The sequence below is a fragment of the Pundamilia nyererei genome, unplaced genomic scaffold (assembly GCF_000239375.1).
Source record: "Pundamilia nyererei isolate P.nyererei 1_Seehausen unplaced genomic scaffold, PunNye1.0 scaffold00020, whole genome shotgun sequence".
NCBI lineage: Eukaryota > Metazoa > Chordata > Actinopteri > Cichliformes > Cichlidae > Pundamilia > Pundamilia nyererei.
The window spans coordinates 308,107-332,327 of NW_005187421.1; the positions used below are offsets into that span (position 1 = coordinate 308,107).

The window sequence follows — 24,221 nt, forward strand, 5'->3', positions numbered from 1 at the left end:
TGTAACTTTAACACAACTGTGAAAGCAAACAAGCGCCCACCAAGTGGCAGAAGGACAGGGCATGAGAATGCTCCACAGCATATAGGCCCACACACATGCATACAAGTACAAACACAAGCAAACCAAGCACCGAGAAACTTCTGTTCTGATGCACAATTATTTACTGGAAAACAAATTTTTCAATTACATTTTTTTTCTCTTTCCATTGTCACAGTTTAAAAGCTTATCATGTTTCCTGACTGTCATTCAATTAGTTTTAACTACGGGCGCAAAATGTATACATACTGCAATATGAACTGACAGCCTGAGTGTGTGTGTGTGTGTGTGTGTGTGTGTGTGTGTGTGTGTGTGTGTGTGTAGACTGCTTCCCTTTATATGGGTTTGATGTTTATTGAAACGCTGTCGCACTGCAGGAATTAGGGCAAGGAAAAAAAACATACGCACACACAGAAAGAAAGGGCACACACAAACAACACACACACAATGTTCTCTCTTATTTCACACACAGAGCTCCTCCAAAGCTTTCACTCGCTCTCAGAACCATAGACACACACACACACAAACAGAACTAGGTTTTGCCAACGCAGGCAGCGTGTGTGTTTTTCATAATACACCTAAACATTTATAAATCTGATTTAAGACGATATTAGGTTTCAAAAGGCTTCCTCAAGCTGACATAGCAAGGGCCACTAATAAGAGCCATTCCCCAGCTTGTGACAGGGAGGGTTGCTATAGGCCAGACCAGTCCTCCAAAGCGCAAAATGGGGTCCTTGGTCCAACAGGGTGTTCTTGAAAGGGCTCCAGAGTAATGAATAACTACAATATCTCATATGCAGCAGTGGGATGTCACAAAAATGACTGATCCAACCCGGCACGTCAGATGAAGTATAGAAAAGCTGGCTTAAATCATAAGCAACAAGAAATGAGATCCCTGTCACGTACTTGTGTTTACATTCAAAAATATGAAACACTGAAAAGGGTTTGAATGTGAATATTTTATCCAAACAATAGATCAGATGGCAATATCGCACATGATCACACAAGGTTTTCACACAACAACTTCAAATATTTTCCACAGATATTCTTTCTCATAAGTGGCACACAGCAGGAAAATGTCCATTCATACTACTAGAAAAGGGGTTTGTGTGGTTTGGGCAGGGGAGCGTTTCTAATGAAAAGTTAAAAACTCTGCAGAGAATAGTAGAAACTCTCAACTCAGTGGATTTGATTTACAATGTTTCAGTTCATTCTCACCCCTGCCCTCCGCCTCTTTTCCAGACACGCCTTTTTTCCCCACAATAATGTGTTAATAAAACACGTCAACACTTAATGGCATAAAATGAAAGTAGATGTTTAGGTGATGAATGCTTAAGAACATTTAGCACAGAAACAACCAAACTGTTTCACTCAGGTGTTGGTGAAGTCCAAAATGTTACTGCGGCAATGCTGTTCATGACTACTGGAACAAAACGACCACCACATGATCAGGAAAACAAGTAATAAACAATAGTTTTGTGGGACGATATAACACTGCATGTTTAAAATAGATTTTAAATCGATCATCGTCTGTCAGATGCCCAGGGGTTTGGAAGCAACTGCTATTTTATTCACAACGTCTCTGGTTTGAGTGCAGCCCACATTTCTAGCTGAAGTTAACTTTTGCTTTCCGACAATAAACTGGCATGTTGAGAAATGAGCTTGACATAAACATCCTCTGCTTAGGTATAACACTTTTGCATTAATATATAGCTCACTAAAGCAATGAACCGAGAAAGACAAAGAAAGCAGAATGAAGTTTCACGTTGATGCCGAGTCTCATCCATCTTAATGTTTCATGTGAGACATTCGAGACACCAGATAACATTTTGACAGTGAGCTGCTTCACTATCCAGACTATAAGCTGCTGGTTCTTGTCACAAGCTTTCCAAGTGTTTGGCTTTGCCAGTTCCTTGAAATGCAAGGCACTGACAATTACTTGATAAGCCTTCTTGGGGTTTGATTTATTAATTTGAACATGAGGAAAGAGTTGATTTGCTTCAGAAATAAACTGTTTTTCTTGTTCATGTTTGTTACTCTACCACACTTATAGTCTGGCTGTACAGAAGGTAAGAGGTTTTCACCCTACCCCTGCGAAGATATTGACTGCACATCATTGGAAGCGGATGACATAAGTATCTGACAAATGTTTACTGGTTGACAAGTGGGCTGGAATAGAGAAGAGGGTAACAGTGAGGTTCACTGGGAATGGGAGGCTGGCTGATGGACCAACAACAGCACAAGTAAGAGTAGCCTACAGACTGGGTGTACCACATGCTTTTTACACTGCCTCCAGATGGGCATCCCCTGAGTGGAAAGGACAGCAAATGCACTACCACTGCTTGACCATAAATCTGGCTGTACCCTCTGCTATCTCCCCTTATCTTTCAGACAGTAAGATAAGACCAGCCTAAGTGACAAGTGGCATGGGTTGATGGACCACACTAGCTGCCACTTTCCTGTCACCTGAGAACAGGAAACCGTGACTAAAATTCTCACACGGGTTAATCTTATTCTACTAATGGTTCGGACTGCTGATGGTTGTGTAATGACATGGGAGTAATGTGCTTGACCATTCCTGTCCCTCCCTTTATGATCCATCTCTGATGGCTGATTCCAGCATGTCAAACAGGTGCACCAAACATGTTCTTGTCAGTAAAACTGTTTTTCTCTTGAATCATCTCAAACTAATTTCTTGAACATGACATTAAGTTGACCGTACACAAATGGACTCCACACTCACCCGCACCTTGTTGAATGCATGGCATGAAGAGCAAAGGCAGCTCGGAAGGCAAAAAGAGATCCACCACCATAATGAAAAAGCGTACCTAATGAAGTGTTTAGTGGATGTGTAGCTTACCCTTGGTTACAATCTTTCAGTTTTCTATTTACGCTCCATCCTCCTCCTCATCTATCTCAAATCTCTCTTTGATCATTGCTCTCTAATGTCCGTCTGTCAGTCTCTCACAGCCAGCTTTACCCAGCGTTCCCAGCCTTACTCTCCACTTTTCTTCTTCTCAGTAATCTCCCTCTCGTCTCTCCCTGTCTCGATCTTTCACGTCTTATCTTTCACTGTTTCACAGTTGACTAAACACTTTTTCTTCACCTTCATCTGTTTTTCCTCTCCATCCCTAATCTCTCCTCTTTTATCTCAATCTCTCACTGTTTTACACTTGGCTACAATTTTCCTACCCTTATTTTCTTTTTTCTCTCTCTCTAATCTCTCAAACCTTATCTCCATCTTTCTTATGTTCACAGTGGAAACTTCTGCTCTTACTAAGGAGATTGCTTTGCAGTTAAGCAATTATTGAGTATACAGTTCCAGGTACAGCACAATGGCAGAATCCCATCAAACCTCGCTGCCTAAAAACTGTGGAGTCTACACCGCTGCCATAAAAACACACAGACAAGTGGCATGAAATTAAATGAAAATCTTGGATGCACAGCACACTGCTTGGCAGTGATGTCATCGGAAAAAGCTGTCAAAAAAAGCACAGCATTGTTAGGAGGTAAGAAAACCAGTCATACCTAGCATAATATAAATAAACAACAACTCCCTCTTTTATAAAAGAATTCTGTTCATTATAACTAAATGGTGCTACTGGTACACTTCAGAAATAATAAATAAAATGCACTACCCACAGTATTTTTACATGAGTTAGTAAATCTATTCACTTAACTCCTTGGAATAAGTAAATGTGTGCACAGAGAACTCATTACGAGCAAAGCAAAGACAGCTGATGAGGCTGCCATTCTCATGCACCTGGTCTGTTAAAGCTTAGGTGTACAGCCCACCTGGCAGTAAAGCTTAACTTAGCATCAAATGTTAACTGACCAGCATTCAGACTACTAATGAAATACGTTAGCACAAAAGCCCTAACCGTTGTTTCCATTACAGGCAGAAGTAAGCCGTGCAAGCATGTGTGTGTTTGCGACTAGGGGATAAGACAAGAATGCAAACAGCAGGTGTCCAGGGAATTAATATCCCATTCAACAAAGACATGCACACACAGGCAGAGGCAGCCCCCACCACATCTCACTCTAGACCACTGAGAAGTGAACTTTGCAGTCTGGCTGCCTTAGAGTGACACACGGGGTTGACTTTACGGTGACAAATGCATAGTGTGTGTGAGGTGGAGGTGGCAGCAGGACTGATTTGCCTTCAGGACAATATTATTGGTTGGCTACACCATTGGCAAGAGAGAGAACTTTTAGAAAGGAATGTTAAACGATAAATATCAAAAATACTAATAAATGAAAAACACGCCACTGTGGTAAAAGATTATCAGAGTTCAGTGTTGAGCTTAAATGTTTTGACATGTCTGCTTGTTGGCTAATTAGCTGTGCTTCTTTTTCTCACCTTGACCCTGTATCTCTGTCTGTCTGGTTTTTGTTTTCTTGAACTCTGTCCTCTTTTTCCCCTCTATCAGGGACAATAGGGAATAAAGATAAAGCACTGAAGTTTCCTCTCTCTGTTTTATCAGTCTCGGACACTGTGACATTTCCTCTTTCCCCTTTTTTCCTCTCCCTTCATTCTTTCACTCACTTTCATCCTTTGTTGACCTCTATCCCACACCTCATTTCCAAATGCATTCACTTCCTGTGCTAATCTCATGTTATTTTCCAAAAGCTCTTCACTTTCTCATTCCTCCATTTTTACTCTCCGTCCTTCTCACTCATAGATAGATGTGCTCAATTTCATTCTCTAAATCTACCACTTACACAAGGAATCCTAATTGCTCTCTTCCTTTTCCTCTAAGCTCTGTGCTCGCCAGGTGTCATGCTGCTTTGAAATTGGCTCTGCTATAGCTGAAATCCATCCACTGCAAATGTTTAGATATTACATTTGGCCAATGCAAACTAAGGCAGCTTTAAGTGCTCTCTTCTGCTCTCACTTTTAAGGAGCACATCTATGTAGCAAGTGAAACGTACACCAAATAAAGGGGAAGATTAATTGGCCTATGCAGACTTTACTAGCAGCCTTTGTGGAACTGTGAAAACAGTAGTGAAAAATAAATTCAGTGGTAGCATATGAGGAAAAACTTTAGATGTCATAAATACATTTAGACCAAAAATAAGGTATAATCTTTGCGTATAATAGGAAACTGGATCAACACACATAGACTGGTGCATGTGCCAGTAGGGAGAAGCATGGGAAAATTAAACACATCAAATACAGTCAAGAGTATATCATTAACAAGAATGAGAAAGAGACTTAGCCCAACAGTAATCAAGAGAGTAACAGGGATCATGGTAAATGTATTTGTATAGCGCTTTACTAGTCCCTAAGGACCCCAAAGCGCTTTACACATCCAGTCATCCACACATTCACACACTGGTGATGGCAGCTACATTGTAGCCACAGCCACCCTGGGGCGCACTGACAGAGGCGAGGCTGCCGGACACTGGCGCCACCGGGCCATCTGACCACCACCAGTAGGCAACGGGTGAAGTGTCTTGCCCAAGGACACAACGACCGAGACTGTCGGAGCCGGGGCTCGAACCGGCAACCTTCCAATTACAAGATGAACTGCCAACTCCTGAGCCACGATCGCCCCATATCATGTAATATCTTAGATAATAAAGGAAAAAAATCAACTATCATGCAGCAGCTAATTGGAGCACTTACAAATAATGGTCCAGGTCTTCAATATGCTTGGCAAAATGATAGATGCTTATGTGCTGTTTAACTGTTTCATTTGTGCAGTGTGCTCACTATGACGAATTATCTTTGTTACATGCACAACATAGACTCAGTAACACAATTGAGAGATGTAGCCATGGCAAGCTTTCAAAAGGAAAACCTGATCAACACCAGCCTACACTTGGAGTCTGTATATTACCTACAACAGTTAGCAAAAAACTCAGTTTTGGAAATCTTGGAGAGTTTGTGGAACATTTGGTCTCCTGTGCAACCCTTTACTGCTGTTTTGAATCTTTGTCATAGTGATGATAATAGGCAATAAACTGTCTCCTGTTACAAAGCTGCTCTCTGGGATATACAGCAATCATCACTCAAGAGTTTTCTGGGCAGTCACATATTCTTTATTCTCATATACACACAATTAAAAAGAAAAAAAAGTAAGTAATGAGTGCAAACGCAAGCTACAGTACCTTTGAGAGCGCTGAGATCAGGTTCTTTTTAAATTACACAAGGCAGGTTATTTAAAGGCTGTGCTTTCAGGAAAACAGAGAAATAAAAAGAGTCAATATGTCAGCATGAGCGTTGTTTCATATCTGTCAGCAAAAGTGCTGAAGCCTAATTTATCTGTTTAAAAACGCTGAAAATTAAAAAAAATTAAAAGAAAAATTACAGTTTTAGTAATTAGTATTTCATTCCTTTACTTTCTAAAATTCTGGCTCTGCTTTGAAAGCTTTTTTTTAACTTATGATCAAGTGCCTGTACTGTACATCTGTAAGTGTATCTCATTGGTTCGCTCCATTTGTCCCAAGTACAAATGGAGCGAACCATTTGTACTTGGGACCAGTACAAAATGGTTCGCTCATGATGAATGATTAAGGCATTCAATCTGCCTTTATCATTCATCTCTATATATATTTCACATCTTTTCTATGTGTCTCTTTGTTAAATCTGTAACTACAGTCGTTGCATCAAGTGTTTGTTGTTTGGTTGTCCAAGAAATCAAAGGTTTGTCTGCTACAATAGGTTTCCTGCAGCTAGAGCAAGACATCACCATAGCCCCTTTTCCATTAGAACCTACTCGGATTGAGTCGACACGGTTCGCCAAGGTTTTCAGGGTTTTCCATTAGGTCATAGTACCTGGTACTTTTTTAGTACCTGCTCGCTTAGGGTTCCAAACGATCCGAGCAGGTACTAAAATGTGACGTCATCTGACTGCATTCCACCGATTGGCTGGTCAGTGGCGTCACTCAATGATTCGTGAGCGCATCTCATTCACAAAAATTAAAACCGCCATTTTTAAAAACCAGGGAACGAGGGAAATGGCTACAAAAACAAAGCCATGTTCCCTGATGAAAAGCCAGAGACCGAGCAGCAGGTAGATTCTTTCTTCCACATCCACCTTTCTTGTTGGGTATTAATTCGGATGCGTTGTGATGAGGACAATTACAAATGTAAGTCGAGTCGTGGCCATCCGTGACGAGTCGATCTGAGTAGGTACTAATGGAAAAGGGGCTTATTAGACTCTGCTGGCTGTGTATACTTCTCAGAGGTATGGGGAAATTTTGCTAGCAGTTTTAAGTTATGCCTGCTAACCCGTATTTGGGTAATCCTTCTCTGTACAAATAAATACGCTTGTTTTAGAGCTGTCCAATCTGCTGGATTCTAGGAATGCCAAGTGAAACTAAATAATGAAAGACGAGCACCAGAAAAGAGAACAAAGGTACAAACAAGGGCAGAGAGACCGGAGATAAAAGTCAGTTAAATATTTCCTTTACTGAAGGACACTCGCTTTCACTCCATAAAGGGGAATCCTGTCTGAATGATGCAAAATACATCTCCCTCCTATCTAATCTGTGCTTTCAATTTTGGGTTTTTCTTTTTTAACACTGCTTCCTTCTGATTTAGCTTATTTGGATTTGTTTTCCCCCTTAAAGTCATCTTCATCTCTTACACCACATTTCTCTCCTATTTATGTCTCAGTCCTTTAAATTGTTTGTTATGCAGCTTTCACATTTAATACCCCAGACTGATTAGATTTTGTTGAAATCTGAGAGAGTAATGCATCTCCTTGTGTGTTCCATCATCAGTTGGTTTGTTTTCTGTCAGTCCCAATTTATTTCCCCTTCCTTCATAGTCTATATTCTATCTTAATACTGATCCACCTCGAGAAATTTCATAGTTTGGTGTCGCTGTTAACCACACAGGCTTGACCACATTAGGGAGACGCCTGAAAGCATCCCTTTCTTTTAGAGTCACAAGCCAAAGGGGCTGTAAACCAGCCCTGTATTTGGTTAGCTCTTTTCTTTGCAAGAGTTTATAGGGTTGCATTGCTTTTGTCTCGATTTACTACTGCTGTACTGTAAGTGAATGGGCTGGGGTGCGGGTGGAGGGGTAATTTGGCTGCGGAGAGGCCACTTGACAAGAACAAGCCCTGCTGCTTCCTCAATGGGGCCCAGGTCAGAAAAAAATGAGAATGAGTGAACAAGAGGATAAGAAAATGAGATTAGGGTGAATGAGAGATTGAAAGAGGACATGAATGACAGAGACAGAGACACAGAAACACTGATGCATGCATGCACAGTGCAGTGACCTGTTTCTCCATAAGCTTCCAGACTCCATAAATAGTCTATCTGAGCAGTGGCCTGCAAACTGAACACTGTGGTGGAAGTCACTCTATTACTCTGCCACATACCCACAAATAACTACATAAAAATGTATATACACAGGTGTAGTGAAGGAGTACAAACAGAAACTCACACTGAGAAAATAAAGTCCGTGCAGAAGGGAAATAATATGTTGCTTTGGTGACAGTGGCCTAACAAAACAGTGGCATAGCTTGTTAACATCAAACAACTCCAAGCTCACTGCATAGACACACACACACACAAATCTATACTAGTGTTATAGTATGACACACACTCTGAAGTCCTCCAAGTTGAGGACTTCTCATTCAGCAGAAAGTCACAGAAGGTCATTCGTGACTCTGGGTTGTTTCTATGTGACACAAATTCTCTCTCATTATATGTCAAAGTTTCCATCTAACCAGTTTCATGTTATTTCTGGTGAATGCATGAGAGTGAACTGTGTGAGCTTGTGCCTGCCTAATGATGAGTGTGCACTGTATGTGTGGGACTGCAGGCTAGATTTTTATGTGCTTCATGAATATGCATTTCATTTAAATTATGTACCTTTTCATGCCTGCGTGTTCTCTTGCACTAAGTTTTTGAGGACCCGTTTTGGGACCTTAACATTTCGGCTGCTTCTTACTGCATCAAATAGCTGTTTGAAGATTAAAAGAAAATCACATGTAGCCTATTTTTTCAGTCGCCATCAAATCAGGATTCTTCTGTAATCGTACCAGAAGTTAATTACTGAGGTCACCTAAGACATTAGTACCGCAAAAAGAAGAGGAAAATACAAGCTGTCAATTAATCACACAGGTGTTAAAGCAACCCCCAGGTTAACAAAACTTGCTTTCAAGTGGAAATGAAAGCAAACTGTGAAATAAACACCCACGCTGTTCACATCCATCACAGTTAACAGACCTTTTCTGGTCCAGCTTGATTAAGAAGGATTTTCAGGCATGTTCTCTTCCATTTTATACTCCAAATGAAATGTGTTAGTTATTGATGGCTTGTCCGGGGGTAGGTAATTAATTTCCCCAAAGGGTCACATGAGAAACTGGGACTGTTTCAACAAGTGGAACTCAAGTCTGCTTAATATTAATTTTATCTCTTTATAAGCTTCTTGGCTCTGTCCTTCATATCAGTACCAGTTTCTCACGTGAAAGAAAATGGACTGACCACCCCTGAGTCATTATGGAAGCTTTTTTATGCTCCCAGGAAACAATGTTCATCCGTCTCAGCTTTGGCATAATTTGATACAATATGTACTGTGCTGAGAATAGACCAAAAAAAGAAAAACCAACGCACATTTCAACAATAAGGCTTTAGGATTAACTTTGTGTTCAAAACTGGATTTTCTAGTATTGATGATTAAGGTTAGAGTAAGAGCCTACTGTATATAGTAAGAGCCCTCACAAGTGCAGTACACTCCGGTACGTGCACCTCCATGTGTTTAGTTTGTTCGTTACATTTGAATATGTCTGTATGTTTTAATGTAGCATCCGGCTTGATCCATTTCCCAGAAGGGCAGTGCCCACTATCAACGCCAGCTGGCTCCCTCTTTGACAAGCTTAAAGTAATTATATAGAAAGGTCATGTGCCCGCATGCTGGAGAAACTTGAGGAAAAGAATATCACCCACTGACCTAGAAATGGAGCCTAAATGTTGGTTAGCCTCACTTGTGCCATTTGGCATACCATAACTGAATCAAACATAGTTAGAAGGGCACAAAGTGATTACCACAAGATGGCCATGGATGATAGGCGTGACATTAAGAGGCTGTTGGAAAACAGCAAGCTCACTGTGGTTTTTACTTCTGAGTTTAGCTCTGTCTGCTATTGCAATAACACTCGGCTGCTCTTCAGACAAATTACATCATCATCATACCCACGATAACAGTAAAGAACGGTCTCCACTTAACGATGGCTTTTGTTCAACAGTTACCAAAGGCTGTGTTCATTCATATGCAGAAATATTGCACAAACATCATAATTAGTTTCCTGGTTCCCATAAAACAAAGCAGTACAACTAAAGATTCATGGAACACATCAAAACTGTTGGAACACATTTTGAACTTAACATTATCAGACTCTTTGGGTGGGGCTAGCAGCTGTATACAAAACACTGTTATTTGCAATGATGTCAGATAAATATTCAAGACAGAGCCAAAAGTAGCTGGGAAGTCTACACCACAGTACTTTAGTCATTGCAGATTGATCCAATCAAATTATTCCAAATTTAGGGAACTAGAACTATGTCAGCACAAATTAGCTGGTCTGCTCCATGCGCAGGATAGAACCAAAGTATTCAGAGATCTCGCACACACACACAAAATTCCAGCCCCACCATGAAATGCCATTTCATAGCCGAGGGTGTGGTGGTTAGAGCGCCCACTGGCCAATCAACACTAAGCTTTGATAAGAGCCAGAAGCAGCGGCTAAAGTGTGTGTGTCCGCACAAACACACGCAGCAGCAGCAGCAGCAGCAGGGATCCTACTGTTATGCGCTCTGTGGTACAGTAGGCTGGCACGTTGGGGGGAAATGGGGGTTGTGAGATGCTGCTGGCAAACTGATGGTGTGTGTGAGTGCGTGTGTCGGAGGGGGAGGTGGAGGTCAGAAAAAAAGTGGTAGAACTGAGGAGTGAAGCAAAGGAAAAGTAGAGAAGAAAAGAAGTTGGGCAGAAAGAGCGAGAGATGTAGGAGAAAAAACAACGGTGGGATAAAGATAAAAAGCTTGGAGGGGAAGGGAAATTAAAGAGCAGAAGGGGAGAAAGAACTAGCTGAGAAGAGAGAAAGCACAGAAGGTGTTGCCTGTACAAATCATGCCAAAATTTACTGGTGGTGTTAGCGAGGGAACAGAAAACTAGACTGTTAAACTCAAATTTAGCTTGTGCAAAGCTGGCTGAGGAAACTTGCTGCCAGTCAACTACAAACACAGTGCATGTATGAGGATGCAATCATGCACACATGCACATTGTGACAAAATTAAAACGTGCAAAGCTTGCACAAACACATGCAGAAAAAAAACAAACTGCAGCTCGAGCGATTGGAAGCTCCCTTTGGACTTTACGGCATTTGATTCTCCCACATTTTCACAGCAGTTGAGGCAACAGTTTGGAATTTGAATCTCAAGAAAAAAAAACTGTTTGTGCTTTTTTGTATGCGTGTCTATGCAGAGCCTGTAGGGCAGGTGTGAACCGAACCCGAGAGAGAAAAGCCGTTCTTATGTTTCAATTCACTTTACCCAACCTCGTTAAGCCTGTTAAGCCACCCCCAAAAACCCTCCACTCAAATTAGATGCAAATGAGGCCTCAAGTGGCTTTCCAAGTAGAACATTACGGAATTGACTGGCCCGAGGTAATCTTTGAGGCTGGCAGCATGTGAGTGTCTGTTAAGTGAACAGTTGGGGCCACCACAGTTTTTCTCTCGTTAACCTTTCCAAATGTTTACAATAGTGAGGAAGACCGGGCTTTTAAAGAGATTGATTCTGTGGTTATGACAGGTGGACTGCGGCGCTTGCTTACTCGTTTTCACATGTAGCAGAAAGAAACTAGATTCAAACTTTCGCACTGTGTGTAATAAAAAGGCTAAGTGGGGGCATATTGTGAAAGCTACATGAGTGTTACAGTGCTTTCATGCTTTACAGTGCATCTTGACTGATTCTCTTCACTCCAGGCATCCACCGTTCCACAGGAAATTTACCACTGTGAAATGTTTCAGTGTTATATAATGTGACAGTATATCATGAAATCCTCTTAACTCCATGTGTCACGTACTTCTGCTTTACTCTGCTGTGAATTTCTACATTTGGTTTCATAAAACTTCAAGCAATCGTTCTAAATTACTCTGATTCGATACATGTGTCTATAGAGGGTGCGGCAATGTAGAAGTTGAAAAACATTTTCCCGGAAAGATAAGGTGAAAGCCTCACCTTAACTAAATGCTACATGTTTCGCAGCCTTGATGCATGTTCTAGTGTTGTGAGGTAACAGATACACGTTATATTTTCTAATATTTCAGCGAGAGAGAGACAAGAAAACTTTTAAATCAGAAAAAAGATGGAGGATTTCCGTGCTACAATATTTAAAGCAATGTTGAAACCATGGGCGTAATTTCCAGGGTTTATGTTATCTTTACTCATTTCAGTTATTACCAGCAAAATAGTCGCACGTTTAAATTTGGACGTTGGAAATTTACCCAGATTTATTTATTTATTTAGACAGAGATCTTGAACTATATTCTACACCAGCGGTCCCCAACGGACCGGTTTATGCCCGACAATATTTTCACGGACCAGCCTTTAAGGTGTCGTGGATAAATACAACAAAATAAAACTAGTACCGGTACCGAAAAAAAGAAGATTTATTCATAACACACGTGAAAAGACCCAGGAAAACCGAGTTAAGGATAAAAACGATAACGAAATAACGATAAAAACCCTGAAAACCAGACATTTCACACCTGAGCCTCAACTTTCGCGGCCCGGTACCAAACGACTCACGGACCGGCACCGGTCCGAGGCCCGGGGGTTGGGGACCGCTGTTCTACACTAGGATGATGTGAGTTGATTTAAATGTATATGGTCCATTTCATTTTAAAATGATCAGTTAAACTCTTTTAAGCATGAACAGTTCATAAAGTTCTTTTTTTTAACCCAAATCATGAGGACTTTTATCCCTAATTGTGACTTTTCACTTCACTTCAAGTTTATTGCCAGTTTTTGCCACCATGAAAAAGTCTGGTATACCATAATGTCAAGCCACAATGACGAGTGTGTTAGTATACCATAGAAAAAGCCCGGAAAGTCTTGAAATATGGACGAAAAAATAAAAACTTATAGTCTTAAAGAATCTCTGCCAATGGAAATCATCACCTTAGGCTTTTGCAATCTGTAAATGTGTCAGTGGTGAAGTGTGGAAGTATTCGATTATAGTTGAGAAACTTTTTGAAATTTACAACTTTTACTTAGAAGTTAACAACTTTTTTGTTACAAGAATCTGTTGTCCACATGAACTTTATCACAACTGTCAAAATCAAATCCCTGCTTAGGGCAATGATGCTCATCTCTCTTAAAACAAAGTGTCTGTTGTAACCTTTAGGACTAGAATCTCATCCATTTTAATGTTTCCCAACTCAGACTCCCTAAAATATATCTGCAGAGGGAGAACGAGATGAAGGTAGAAAAAGAGGGAGGAAAAGAGCAACTCTTGGCCAAAGTCACATCTGAAACACTGACCTGGATAAATCAGAGAAACATAAACACAGAGTTTCTGGACTGAAAAGGGAGGGAGGGGGCGCTGCTACCCCAAATATTCCACCCTGGGGACCCCAGGGAGACGCAGAAGACCCCGTTATCCCACCTCCCCATCACAACCTGCTCTAATTATTTATTTTTCTTGGGTCTAAATGTCTTCGGGGGATTACTGTGCAAAAGCCAACAGGTCCTAGGAGGTCACAACAGCCCTGTTGAATAGCAGAGGTATGGGGGTTCATTGTTAACACTCATACAAACACACACAAGAAAAGCAATCACACCAGCCAGTGCAAACACGCAGGCACACAAACATATGAAACAGCTCAGCCAAGCAAAAATCCACACACACATGCTAATCACATGTTCATATCCACCAGTACCCCCCACATCCACACACACACACTCACACATATTCACAAACATGACCCCCCACTTTCCTCAGCAGCCTACTGATTGTGTTTGTTGTCTCAGGTTAGGTCTGTTGTTGATCCCCTGCAGGGCTTTTGGCTGCTCTGTTGTCATGCATAATCACTTCCATACCTTAACAGCAAAGGTGTGTGTTTGTGAGTGCATGTGTGTGGCTGCGCTGATGTATACGTGTCAAGATCAGGCTGGAGGTGGCAGCAGCGCCTGTCAGAGTTCTGTCCCTGCCTATATGATTTTAAACTGTCACCCAGGCTAAGAATAAAGAAAGAAAGAACCAGTAGTTCTTGAAGTGAAAAACACTGAGGATCTAGTTCAGTTTTACTCATATTCTACAAAACTTTAGAAAGTCTTATCCAGGCATGTGAAAGAATACAATTTAAAGTGATTTAAGGCGATTTTCTCACATTCTTTTGACCTGTTTAAAATTTCAAAAGCTTTCTCTAAAAACATAGTTGGTGACTGTTTTCTTAACCACCTCTGTTCATTGGGGGTCGCAGGTGATTTTAGGGCACTTTTGTGTGTGCAATTTATTAAGCTAGAATAAAATAGCAGTATTTTAAACAAAAGGCATTGCAGCTTTTCACAGTAAGAAGTACCCTTTGAGTAATATGCTGACAGGATTTTTGATAGCAGTAGTTTCCTTAAGATTTTTAAAAGCCACATAAAGCCAGTCATCGTCTAAAAAAAAAGCTTTATCCACTTTTATATAAAAGTTATGTCCCAACGTTATATAGCCCGAGTAGTAATCATGGCAACAACGATAAAAAGTACCAGAAATAGTACCAGAGTTTTACATACAGGACCGGGGTTTATAAGATAATATAAAAACATGAATTTAATAAATTAAATGGGATGTTGATGCACATGGATGCTATTACAGTAGCCTGCTGTATGAAATAAATACCGTTATGTGCAAGTGATGAAAGTTTAACAATGCACGACTAAGTTTTCGAGATGTTTTTTAAAAATGTATTTAAAATATTTTGCTCGGAAAAATCTGCGAAAACGTGCAGTTTTCCTACAGAGCATGTTAAGTTTAAAATGCACTATCTACAATTCAGGAGGATGGGAGTAATGCAAAGGGAGAAAAGGTGAATAATAAGGTCAGAGTGCCCTCTATGATGAACTTTGGTTAAATTGATGCAATTACAGATAAGTTGAAATAAAACAACTGCTCTTACAGGCGCTCGGCATTCCTCGGTATTCCTTTGGGCACAGTCTTCAAACCCAGACCCTGGCAGTCCACATGAGATCCGGAGCAGCTACACTTGTGTGGGCATCCATTCACCGATGTAGCGCACACCAGCAGAGCGAAAGCTAGAGCCCAAACCCGGCAGAGCGCGGCGCGCTTCCCCGGTGTGGTCGGAGGCATTATAGCAATCCACCGAAATTACTTCCAACAGACGTTAATTGAAAATCCGCGGGGGGTGAAGGAGACACCGTGGAAGTGCGGATCCTGTGTAAGTTGAAGACAGGACGTTTTTTCTGTGGCAGAATTTTTGGAAAAAAGAAAGAAAAACGCAAGCCGAAATCAAATTAAGTTCGCTGTTGCACGAATTCAGAAAACTTCTCTCCAGAGACTCGGTAACTACGAGTCTACTTAAAACATCCCTTTGCCAGTGACGAAGAAGACAATAACAACGTAGATATGACACGCTAGACAAAAACTTTAAATATCTATTCGTGCGTCACTCAGCTAATTGCGTAAAAGTTTCCCCAAATGTTCTCCATTCCCAAACTCTCCGAGAACTTATGAGCCTAGCTTCTAAACCTTCCAAGGTGAGAATATTCAGCTGGGGTGTAACCTCCTTCCAAGGAACATCCCTCCGCTGCCAGGGAGTAAAAAGTGAGAGTAGTAAAGGAGTTATAATCACACACATACAAAAAAAAAAAGTTGAAAGCGCAGTGGCGCAACACAGACTGGTTCGCCTGGCGATTGTGAGAGCGAGAGAGGCAAACAGATTTGTATTTAGGTTCCCCCCAAAATCCTCCTTCCCTCTCCCTCCCTCTCTCTCTCTCTTTCTGTTGATGTCAGGAGAGTCGGAGAGCTCTACAAACTTTGATTCGTCCTTTATCTTCCCCAAGTCTGTAAACCAAACTCGAGTAAAACTCTATCCACGGAAGCAGCGTACTCATTTGAGCTGGTTTCTCAGCAGCTCTTCTTTTATTTTTTAGCCCATTTATCAACGTAATGAATTTGCTATCATGTTTTGGTTTTGAGGCGCGTCTTTTTTCAGCCATATTTATCATGCATCATCCTGCGGGAGTCTGTGTTGTGTGTCAACTTCATTGATAGATGCTTTAACAAGTAGCATATGACAAAAATGCTGGATGACAGCTCAGTCATAGTTGATCACATTTAATCAAGCTGAACTTATCTGTTATGGTGTTGGAAAATCCACACAGTGTACAATGACTGTGGGGGTGAAACGAGGCTTGTTGTGACAGGTGATACATATATACATATAAGTATGGATTTAAGGTGAGTTAAACTTATATTCTTAGTGGCCACAGGCAAAAGTTAAAGCTCTTGCTAATAGTCCAACTACTCTTCATCACTACACAGACTTGCACACAGCTCTTGGTGCAGATAGCAGGACTAAGGCTAAAAAGAGTTTTCAGAGCAGATAAAGTATGAAGACTTGCAGAGTGTTGCAGTAGTGCTGCTGCCCTCTATTGGTAGAAGGAAATAAAGGTGGATTATCGTCAATTGCAGTTATAAAATAATTTCATTTCTAATTGAATCAGTGTTGTCTAAATTAATCCAGTGCATTCCTCCAAATCTCAAAAAATCTGATGGGCTTTTTCTCAGCAGTGTCTCAGTCTTTAATTAACAGTGGGGAGTTCATAAATATTGTAATACTTGGGTCTCAAACTGAGCAATTCAATATTTCATTCTTGGTCTCACTCTAATTAAAACATCAGTTTTCCTGCCAGTGGGAGCAAAAGGGAGACTTGTGACTAGTTTAATATTTGATTAATTCTCTGTAAACAAATCTACTTCGAAGGTTTTTCAAAAATTCCCAAAGCTTTTAGAAATCCATCCCATATCTAATTTAAACTTTCATGGTTTGCATTTGGTGTTTGTTCAGTTCCAGAAACAGACTGATTCACAGTTAGTCATGAATTTTTTCAGTGCCTTGCAGAAACTTGCATTAATAGATTTGCTGAGGTGGAAAACACATCATCATCAGTCTTTCTGCTCAAGACTGGGGATATTGGACCTTCTACCACTGTTGTCTGAACATTTCATTATGCAATATTAATACCCCAATCTAGTGTGTGGGTGCAGGATTGTGATGTCAAGAAAAGAAGCTGCTTTGAAAATGAGCTTTGCGTCACTAGAGCAGAGGAGCTTTGTAGTGACTAATTCAAGCACCTCCTGGGGCTCCGCCAGGTGCCCTCTGGCATACACGGAAACCAAATCCCGACAGAGTTTCCTGGGTCTACACAGACGTTTCCTCCGTGCTGGATGTACCCAAAAAGGCACAGTAGTGAAAGTAAGCCAAGCCTCTGCACAGAGAAACCTCAACAGAGTCCGTCGCCTGTCCTAGCAAAATACATCCCAAAATTTGAAAGTGGGTAAGCATGACAATGACTTATGACCCTTAAATTCAGCATAATCTAAACAAAAAGTGTATCAACACTAAATTTCCTAACCACATGTATCCACATGTGCATCCATTTACTCTTGTGACAATAAGGTACACATACACAGACACACACACATAGAGCCCTTTCCATCAACAGAAAATGAGGATGGCAAACCAAACCAAAGAAAAGTTTAGAGGCTGAGCCTATAGAACTGAAAAATGGGAAATAAAACTATTCATTTCTTGTTCTGATTGGTCATTAGTTTAGTAAAGTCATCAATACTGGTGAAAGATGTTGGTGCTGCAGAGCTAACAGACCTAAGGCGTGGTAAATTAACATAAAACTTACATCAAATCTGTAACAATTGCCTCTGGATTTCAGCAACACACCACTGTGCTTTCAGCTTAGATGGGGCTGAGATGGTAATGGCGTTTTATAATACATTTAAAACTGCTAACAATCTTTAATTACCTGTGACAGCAGTTATTAAATTCTTAATCTAACAAGGCTAAAGAAATTAGATATATTTAAATAAATAAAACAGATTATTGACCCGTCTTGTGCTGGCATTTGTTAAAAGTCTAAATAAATATGGCTGTACATTTTGGTAATGTCATCAAAAAAGCCACTACATGGGATATAGTTATATTCTTGACTTCACCAGCTGTTTAACATTCTGTCATTTGGACAGGAGCAGCAGGAGAGAACAGGATGTACAGACAGATATACAAAGAGATTCAAAACAAAAATCAAGGCTGTATTGGCTGATCAAAAAGTAAAATGAAACACTTTCCAACAAAAAAGGTACAAGAAGAATGAGGAACGCACAGAACCAACAGATGATCTGACAATACACAAGTTGATAGGCAAGACTATGTTACATTTACTGAGCAGATCAATGATGAAACACAGGTAAAAGGAGACAAGGGTGTATAATAACAAAAAAAACCTCAAATGCAAATTAAACTAATGACCTAGACACTGGGCTTTCCTGATTTCATTTCATCATTGTTCCTTTTTTCCTCTTTTGCCCTCCTACCTGTGATCCAGAAGTCAATATCTACACCCAGATGAAGAATGTCTCAATCCCTTACAAGCATCTGAAGGAAAGAGAGACAGAAGACTTGCATTGGGCGCGATCATGGATGATGCACAGTTGCATCCTTTGCTAAATATTTTAATGTCCATCAGTTCACCATATAAGACACAGTGTCTGACAGAGTGACTAAGCAAACCAAGGAAGGAGGAGGACTCTAAACAGTTTGTCACATTTATCCACATCTTGTTTTCATTACTCAATATAATCAAACTTTCTGACCTTCACTGTTTCAATGTGTTTTTAATGGTATGATATCTTGTCAAAGTACCATGCACTATAGTCCTTAATGTAAAATAAAAGTCATAAGCACTGTTATCCGGTCGTTAAGTGATGACGGGATGAATCCTACTTCCGGGCCTAAAGTAGTCTGCGTTTAATATGGCTTTTGTGTTGTTAACATCTTTAATGTTTTGTATTTTCTTCTATTTAAGCCAGACACGGCTAGTGACGTCAGACTTAACAACCGGATACCCTAGATTAAAAAATAAATAAATAAAATACAGCAGTAGTTGGGCTATCCGGTCATTAGCCATTTCCAGGTCCAAACTCTTCAGGTCCCAAAGTCAGATGAACACTGCAACGTCACTGAGAGTTAAAAACTGTCTAAATTCTTTCATCTTTAATAAAAATGATCAGTGTGGCTCCTCTACCAGGTGTAACAATTACATTTAACATTCAGGCATCTATGAAAACAGAATTTATGAAATTTAATAGACTTAGAAGTTAGCTCGCTAGTTTTCACCCAAAAGATAATATACTATGTTCTGACTGAGAAATTTCTGAAAAATTAAAACGTACAGCTCTGATATCGCTTCAGACACAAATGAAGACAAAACTAAACAGTGACATTTTTAGGGTTACTGGTTTCCCTCCTTGATTGCTGACTAGCTGGTATATGATGATGTTCTACATGGTGGCTTGCTACATGGCTATGGTTAGCATATTATAAACATAGTGAAGCTGGACGATGAACGCTAACTTTTTTCCATTCGATAAAAGTTAATGCAAGGATTCCCGATGTTTAAGGACAAATGTAATCGCATGGCAGAATCCTCTAAACAGTCAGGAGAACAACTGAGATAAGGTTAGTCATAAATTTATTGCTGCATGGGCTGGGCTGTAGTTACATTGTAAGGTTTTAAAAACTGAGCTTTAAAATGAATAGTGATGATAAAAACCAAGAGTGGCCCACAGTGATCATTGACTTTTTTTTTCAGATTAAGTAGAACAAGACAAAGCATTAAAACATGTTAAAACACTCACATAGTTGGTGGGTGGGATTACAATTAGAGAAGCTGAGAAGAGGAATCAAGGAGGGGAAGCAGGAAAATGACATGAAAAAACAAAAAAACAAAACAATCTTTAAGATAAAACAAGATATAATCAAAGACAAACAATGACAACTTAAACATGATAATAGAGACAGGGAACAACTGGAAACAGCACGTTTTACCTTAATACTTCTCAACTTCCTTCAGGCAAACAAAAGTGCTGGCAGTTAAAGTGACATATACAATTTTTGTCAAACCACAGGTCTTGGACCCAAATGCAGACTCAACCTTTAACAAAGGGTGTTTATATTTGTGGTTTGAAAACAGTTTAAAATACAAAATTCAATAAAGAGGAAACCCAAACAGAATCCAAGTGGCAGGGACCGCACACACGAGGACAGATGCTCTGACAAGGAACAAAGGGGAGACCGTACTTTAAATACACACAGGCTAATTAGGGGAAGTGGACACAGCTGGGGAAGACACGCAGGTGCAGACATTCAAGGTAACGAGACAGGGGAGGAAGTGAAACTCAAAGAATCATATAAGTGACAACTAAGGGGGTGTCCAAATTCATAGGCTGCATCCTCCTGAGGACCCGGCCTTCGCAGTCTTCGTGGGCAGGTCCTCCGAAGGCCGGAAGTGAGCGGCGGTGAAATTGGACGGTCAGTTTGCGTCACCAGCTGTCTCCATGGAGTTTAATAAACTCAACCGTCTGCTCCTTGCTAAGTAAAACATATCAGCACACTGGCGTGAATTCTCAACCGTCTCACATTTCTGTTTAATCAGTTTTCTGTGTGACGTTTATTCAGCTGTGTGAAAACTATAACTTTAATCTCAGCCAATCCGATTTATAAATATAAATCTGATAATAAAACACTGAAAAAGGCCAAACAGCAACATTTTTCAGTTATCTAAGTGACTTATGTATCATGTTTAACCTAAATAGCGAAAACGATGTGCCGGGAGTTCACTGTTCTCACCCCCCTAGCTATCAAGCTGGTGGATAACAGACGTCTCCGAAAAAGTTGGAGCACTTTTGCAAATATGTGATTTCTTGATAAACCGAGCAGATATTTGAAGTTTACACAGCTACATTCTCACCTGAAAATATCTTAAAAATTTATTTTGTGACCCAGAAAAAGTAATAAGAGTAATATTAAAACTAAGTAGCTGCCGCCATTGTTGGAAACTGGAATTGGCTGGGCTGCGCTATGAATTGTGGGATATGGTGGGCCACAAAGGATACACCCAACCAATCCTTCAAATCTGGGGAAAAGGAGGATGGTTGCATTTGGAGGAGTCTGTGAATTTGGACAGCCTTCGTCGCCGTGACCTAATCAGCCTGCAAATGCGGCCTCAGGAGGATGCAGCATATGAATTTGGACACCCCCTAAGTATCAAAGCAATAACCCAAGAGCATTAGTACAACACTGAAGACTCATCATTGGAAAATAATACATAAAAATAATAATAAATAAACCTCAGGAAATAAAATAAACAGAAAAATTGAAGACTTAAACACAAAAACGGAGGAAACAAACCTAAACAGCAACTCAAATATAAAACTACTAATTCAAACTTCAAAATCAGCACAAAACCATAGGACCATCACAATGTGTTGTGTAAAGGCTTGTTGCATTTGTGGCACCAAGTGTCAACATGAATCCAGTTAAGTCTAATCACAAGTTCTAATGTCTGGTCTCTCCCTCATTGTGATGAAGAGCTGGTTCTGCCAATACTGGCCTTGGGGTCTTTTGAAAACCAGCCCACATTTTGATAAACCTGAGATCCTGTTATTAAACAGTGTTACTAGCAGAATTTAGAGTAATTTCAATGGAAAGAAAACCACAGTGGACAGAATCTGTGGGCTGCATCCTCCAATAATTGATGAAGTTCCTGTGGAAGCCTCATCCATTGCTACTGACGTCAATGGCTCCAATGTCGAGCCCAGCAGTTTTATTGTGCCAGTTTTTTGTCACCAAAACGAATCTTTTTATGGTGGAAACGACAGAGTTGTGGCACAAACTCCAACACAGTGCGTGCACTGCCTGATGCTGCAGTGAGTGATAGTTTGCACTTGTCCTTGGGCATACCTTTCAAGAGAGCGAGGTTTCCTGGACTAGGAACAGCAAAAATGCATCACAGGCAACTATCTAACTATCTAATGCATGTTTGTAACGAGCTGAGAAACTCACAGAGACCCCGAGAGAAAATCACAACCCTATTATGTATGTGCGATTCCGTTAATGTGACACAAGCAATTCAGACTTGTCCCCCATTGAAAATGCTACATAAATGTTAATTGGGTTGACCTTGTATGATTACCATTGTTACTCGATGGAAATTGTCCTGTCGCTGAAGGCAACAAGAGCTGTGTGAACAAATAAATAACAATCAACCATCAGAAAAACAACACACTGAAACACTCAAAATGAAGGAGATACTATCTTATTTTTCCTAGGACAAACCAATGCTTATGAAACCACTCTCTGAAGGCTTTGTTTGGGCTCTCTGCGCTAAGATGCATGTCATTAACTTTTGAGGTTGAGGGTTTAAAATTTTGTTCAGGACCTTTGATTCATGAGCCCTTCTTAAGCATTTTCTCCTAGAGTCCCCGCTGTAGTGCATAAAGCGGAAAAACCAAAAACATCCAGAGTGCCTGACAAAATGAGACATTAAGCATTTCAAAAGTGAATGGAGTTGGCTGCCGCTGAACTTCTCACACCACATAACTAGGCCCACTCTTTCTTTCGTTTTGTCTTTCTTTTCTCACTCTTTCTCTTGCCATTCCTTTGGTGCCCTTTTCAACCCTGCATCGCATTCTGCCCGCTTCTTAATCTCAAAACTTCCTTTCTTTCTCTTCAAGTCATTGAAGATCCCTCATACATTTCTGTTTTCCTTCACAAATACCCATCATCTTTCTTTCTATGTAATTCTCTCTTTATTTATTGTACCAATATTTTCGTTTTTATGGTCTGCAAAACAACGTGCTACTAATTAGCATCTTTTTGTGGTTCTTTATGTGGAAAGCAACAGCTTCACGCATCCATGCTCAGAGAGGTAAACAAGGATGCATTAATATTGTGCTGCCACAGGAAATTTCCCTTTTTTTTAACCTAACAGCACATGCAAAAGACAACATATATTCATAGAAGGTCGTTTGGTTCGTTTTAAGGAAATATGAGTAACATCTTCTCAACGTTGTCAACTTTAATACACTTTAATTGTTCTTTCCATAATAAACATGTCGCTTCCTGTGTGAAAGGGCCAATTGTCTGATTGTTTTCTCTCTATTACTGTAGCGTCTTTAACTTGCAATAGAAAAATGCCATGAGATGAACGTAATTGTGTATTAGTGTAAAAGTAAAAGTAACAAATAAGCCTCAAGTAGTTACTCTAGATTATTCTGACTTTATCATAATATTTTACCTAACAACATGTAATAAAATAAATGAATAAAAAATGAAGGACAGCATTTTTTAAAGTATTGATCATAGTTAATACATTCAAGTTAATTTAATATGATGCAAATACTGGGATATTCACTTCCTGCCCTTTCTCGCTTTTCGCTTCTCCTCACGTGTATTTTCCTTTTCTCTTCTCCTCGCTTCCACCTCCTCAGCTTTCGATAGATTAAAGAATAATTGGTGGAAAATTTGGGCTTCTCTTAACACTGGGCCCCATCAATTTAACTGGTCTGATATCTGATGGCATATTAATGGTTCACGCTACAAAGCTGTGTGAGTGCCCATGGGTATTAATGTAGGTGATGTGTGGGCCTAATTTAACAATTTTTTTTAATGCCTGTGATGAAGTACGTCCTCATATGTGTGTGTGTGAAAGAGAATGTGTGGTTTAATGGGTTTTTTAGCCAGACAGATTTTTGGCTGAGCTCTGCTGTGGCCCCTGCAAAGCTATTATCTCCACATACACTGTGTACACACTTCCTTTGTGTGTGTGTGCGAGAGATGGAGAGAGGACGAGAGAAGAGAAAGCCAACTTTCTAAGGGGGCTATCATAACATGTGTGTACGTGTGTACCCGCAATGGACCACATGTGAGTTTTTTTCCTAGCTGGGGTAGAGAAAACCCTGACCAAGAGATCCCTCATCTATCCTCGTCTTTTCATCTAACTACTTCAGGAGTAACTTAAGCTCTCACTCTAGGCCAGCTAGTCTAACTCCAGCATCAATTGTATCCATCTTGAGTTTTTGTTTGACTTTAGAACATACTTAACGCAATGTGCACTAATGAAGAAATATTCAAGTAATC

The 24,221-nt window shown here is 40.2% G+C and overlaps 1 protein-coding gene across 1 annotated transcript in view; it reads right to left on the reverse strand.

Moving 5' to 3' along the window:
* slit3 (slit homolog 3 (Drosophila)) overlaps window positions 1-15,926 on the reverse strand; it is a 228,773-nt gene extending 212,847 nt beyond the window's left edge. Inside the window, exon 1 of the mRNA XM_005726454.1 lies at window positions 15,165-15,926. Coding sequence (XP_005726511.1) covers window positions 15,165-15,355 — 191 coding nt within the window. The 5' untranslated portion in view covers window positions 15,356-15,926. The remainder of the gene's footprint in view (window positions 1-15,164) is intronic.
* Between the last annotated feature and the right edge of the window lie 8,295 nt (window positions 15,927-24,221).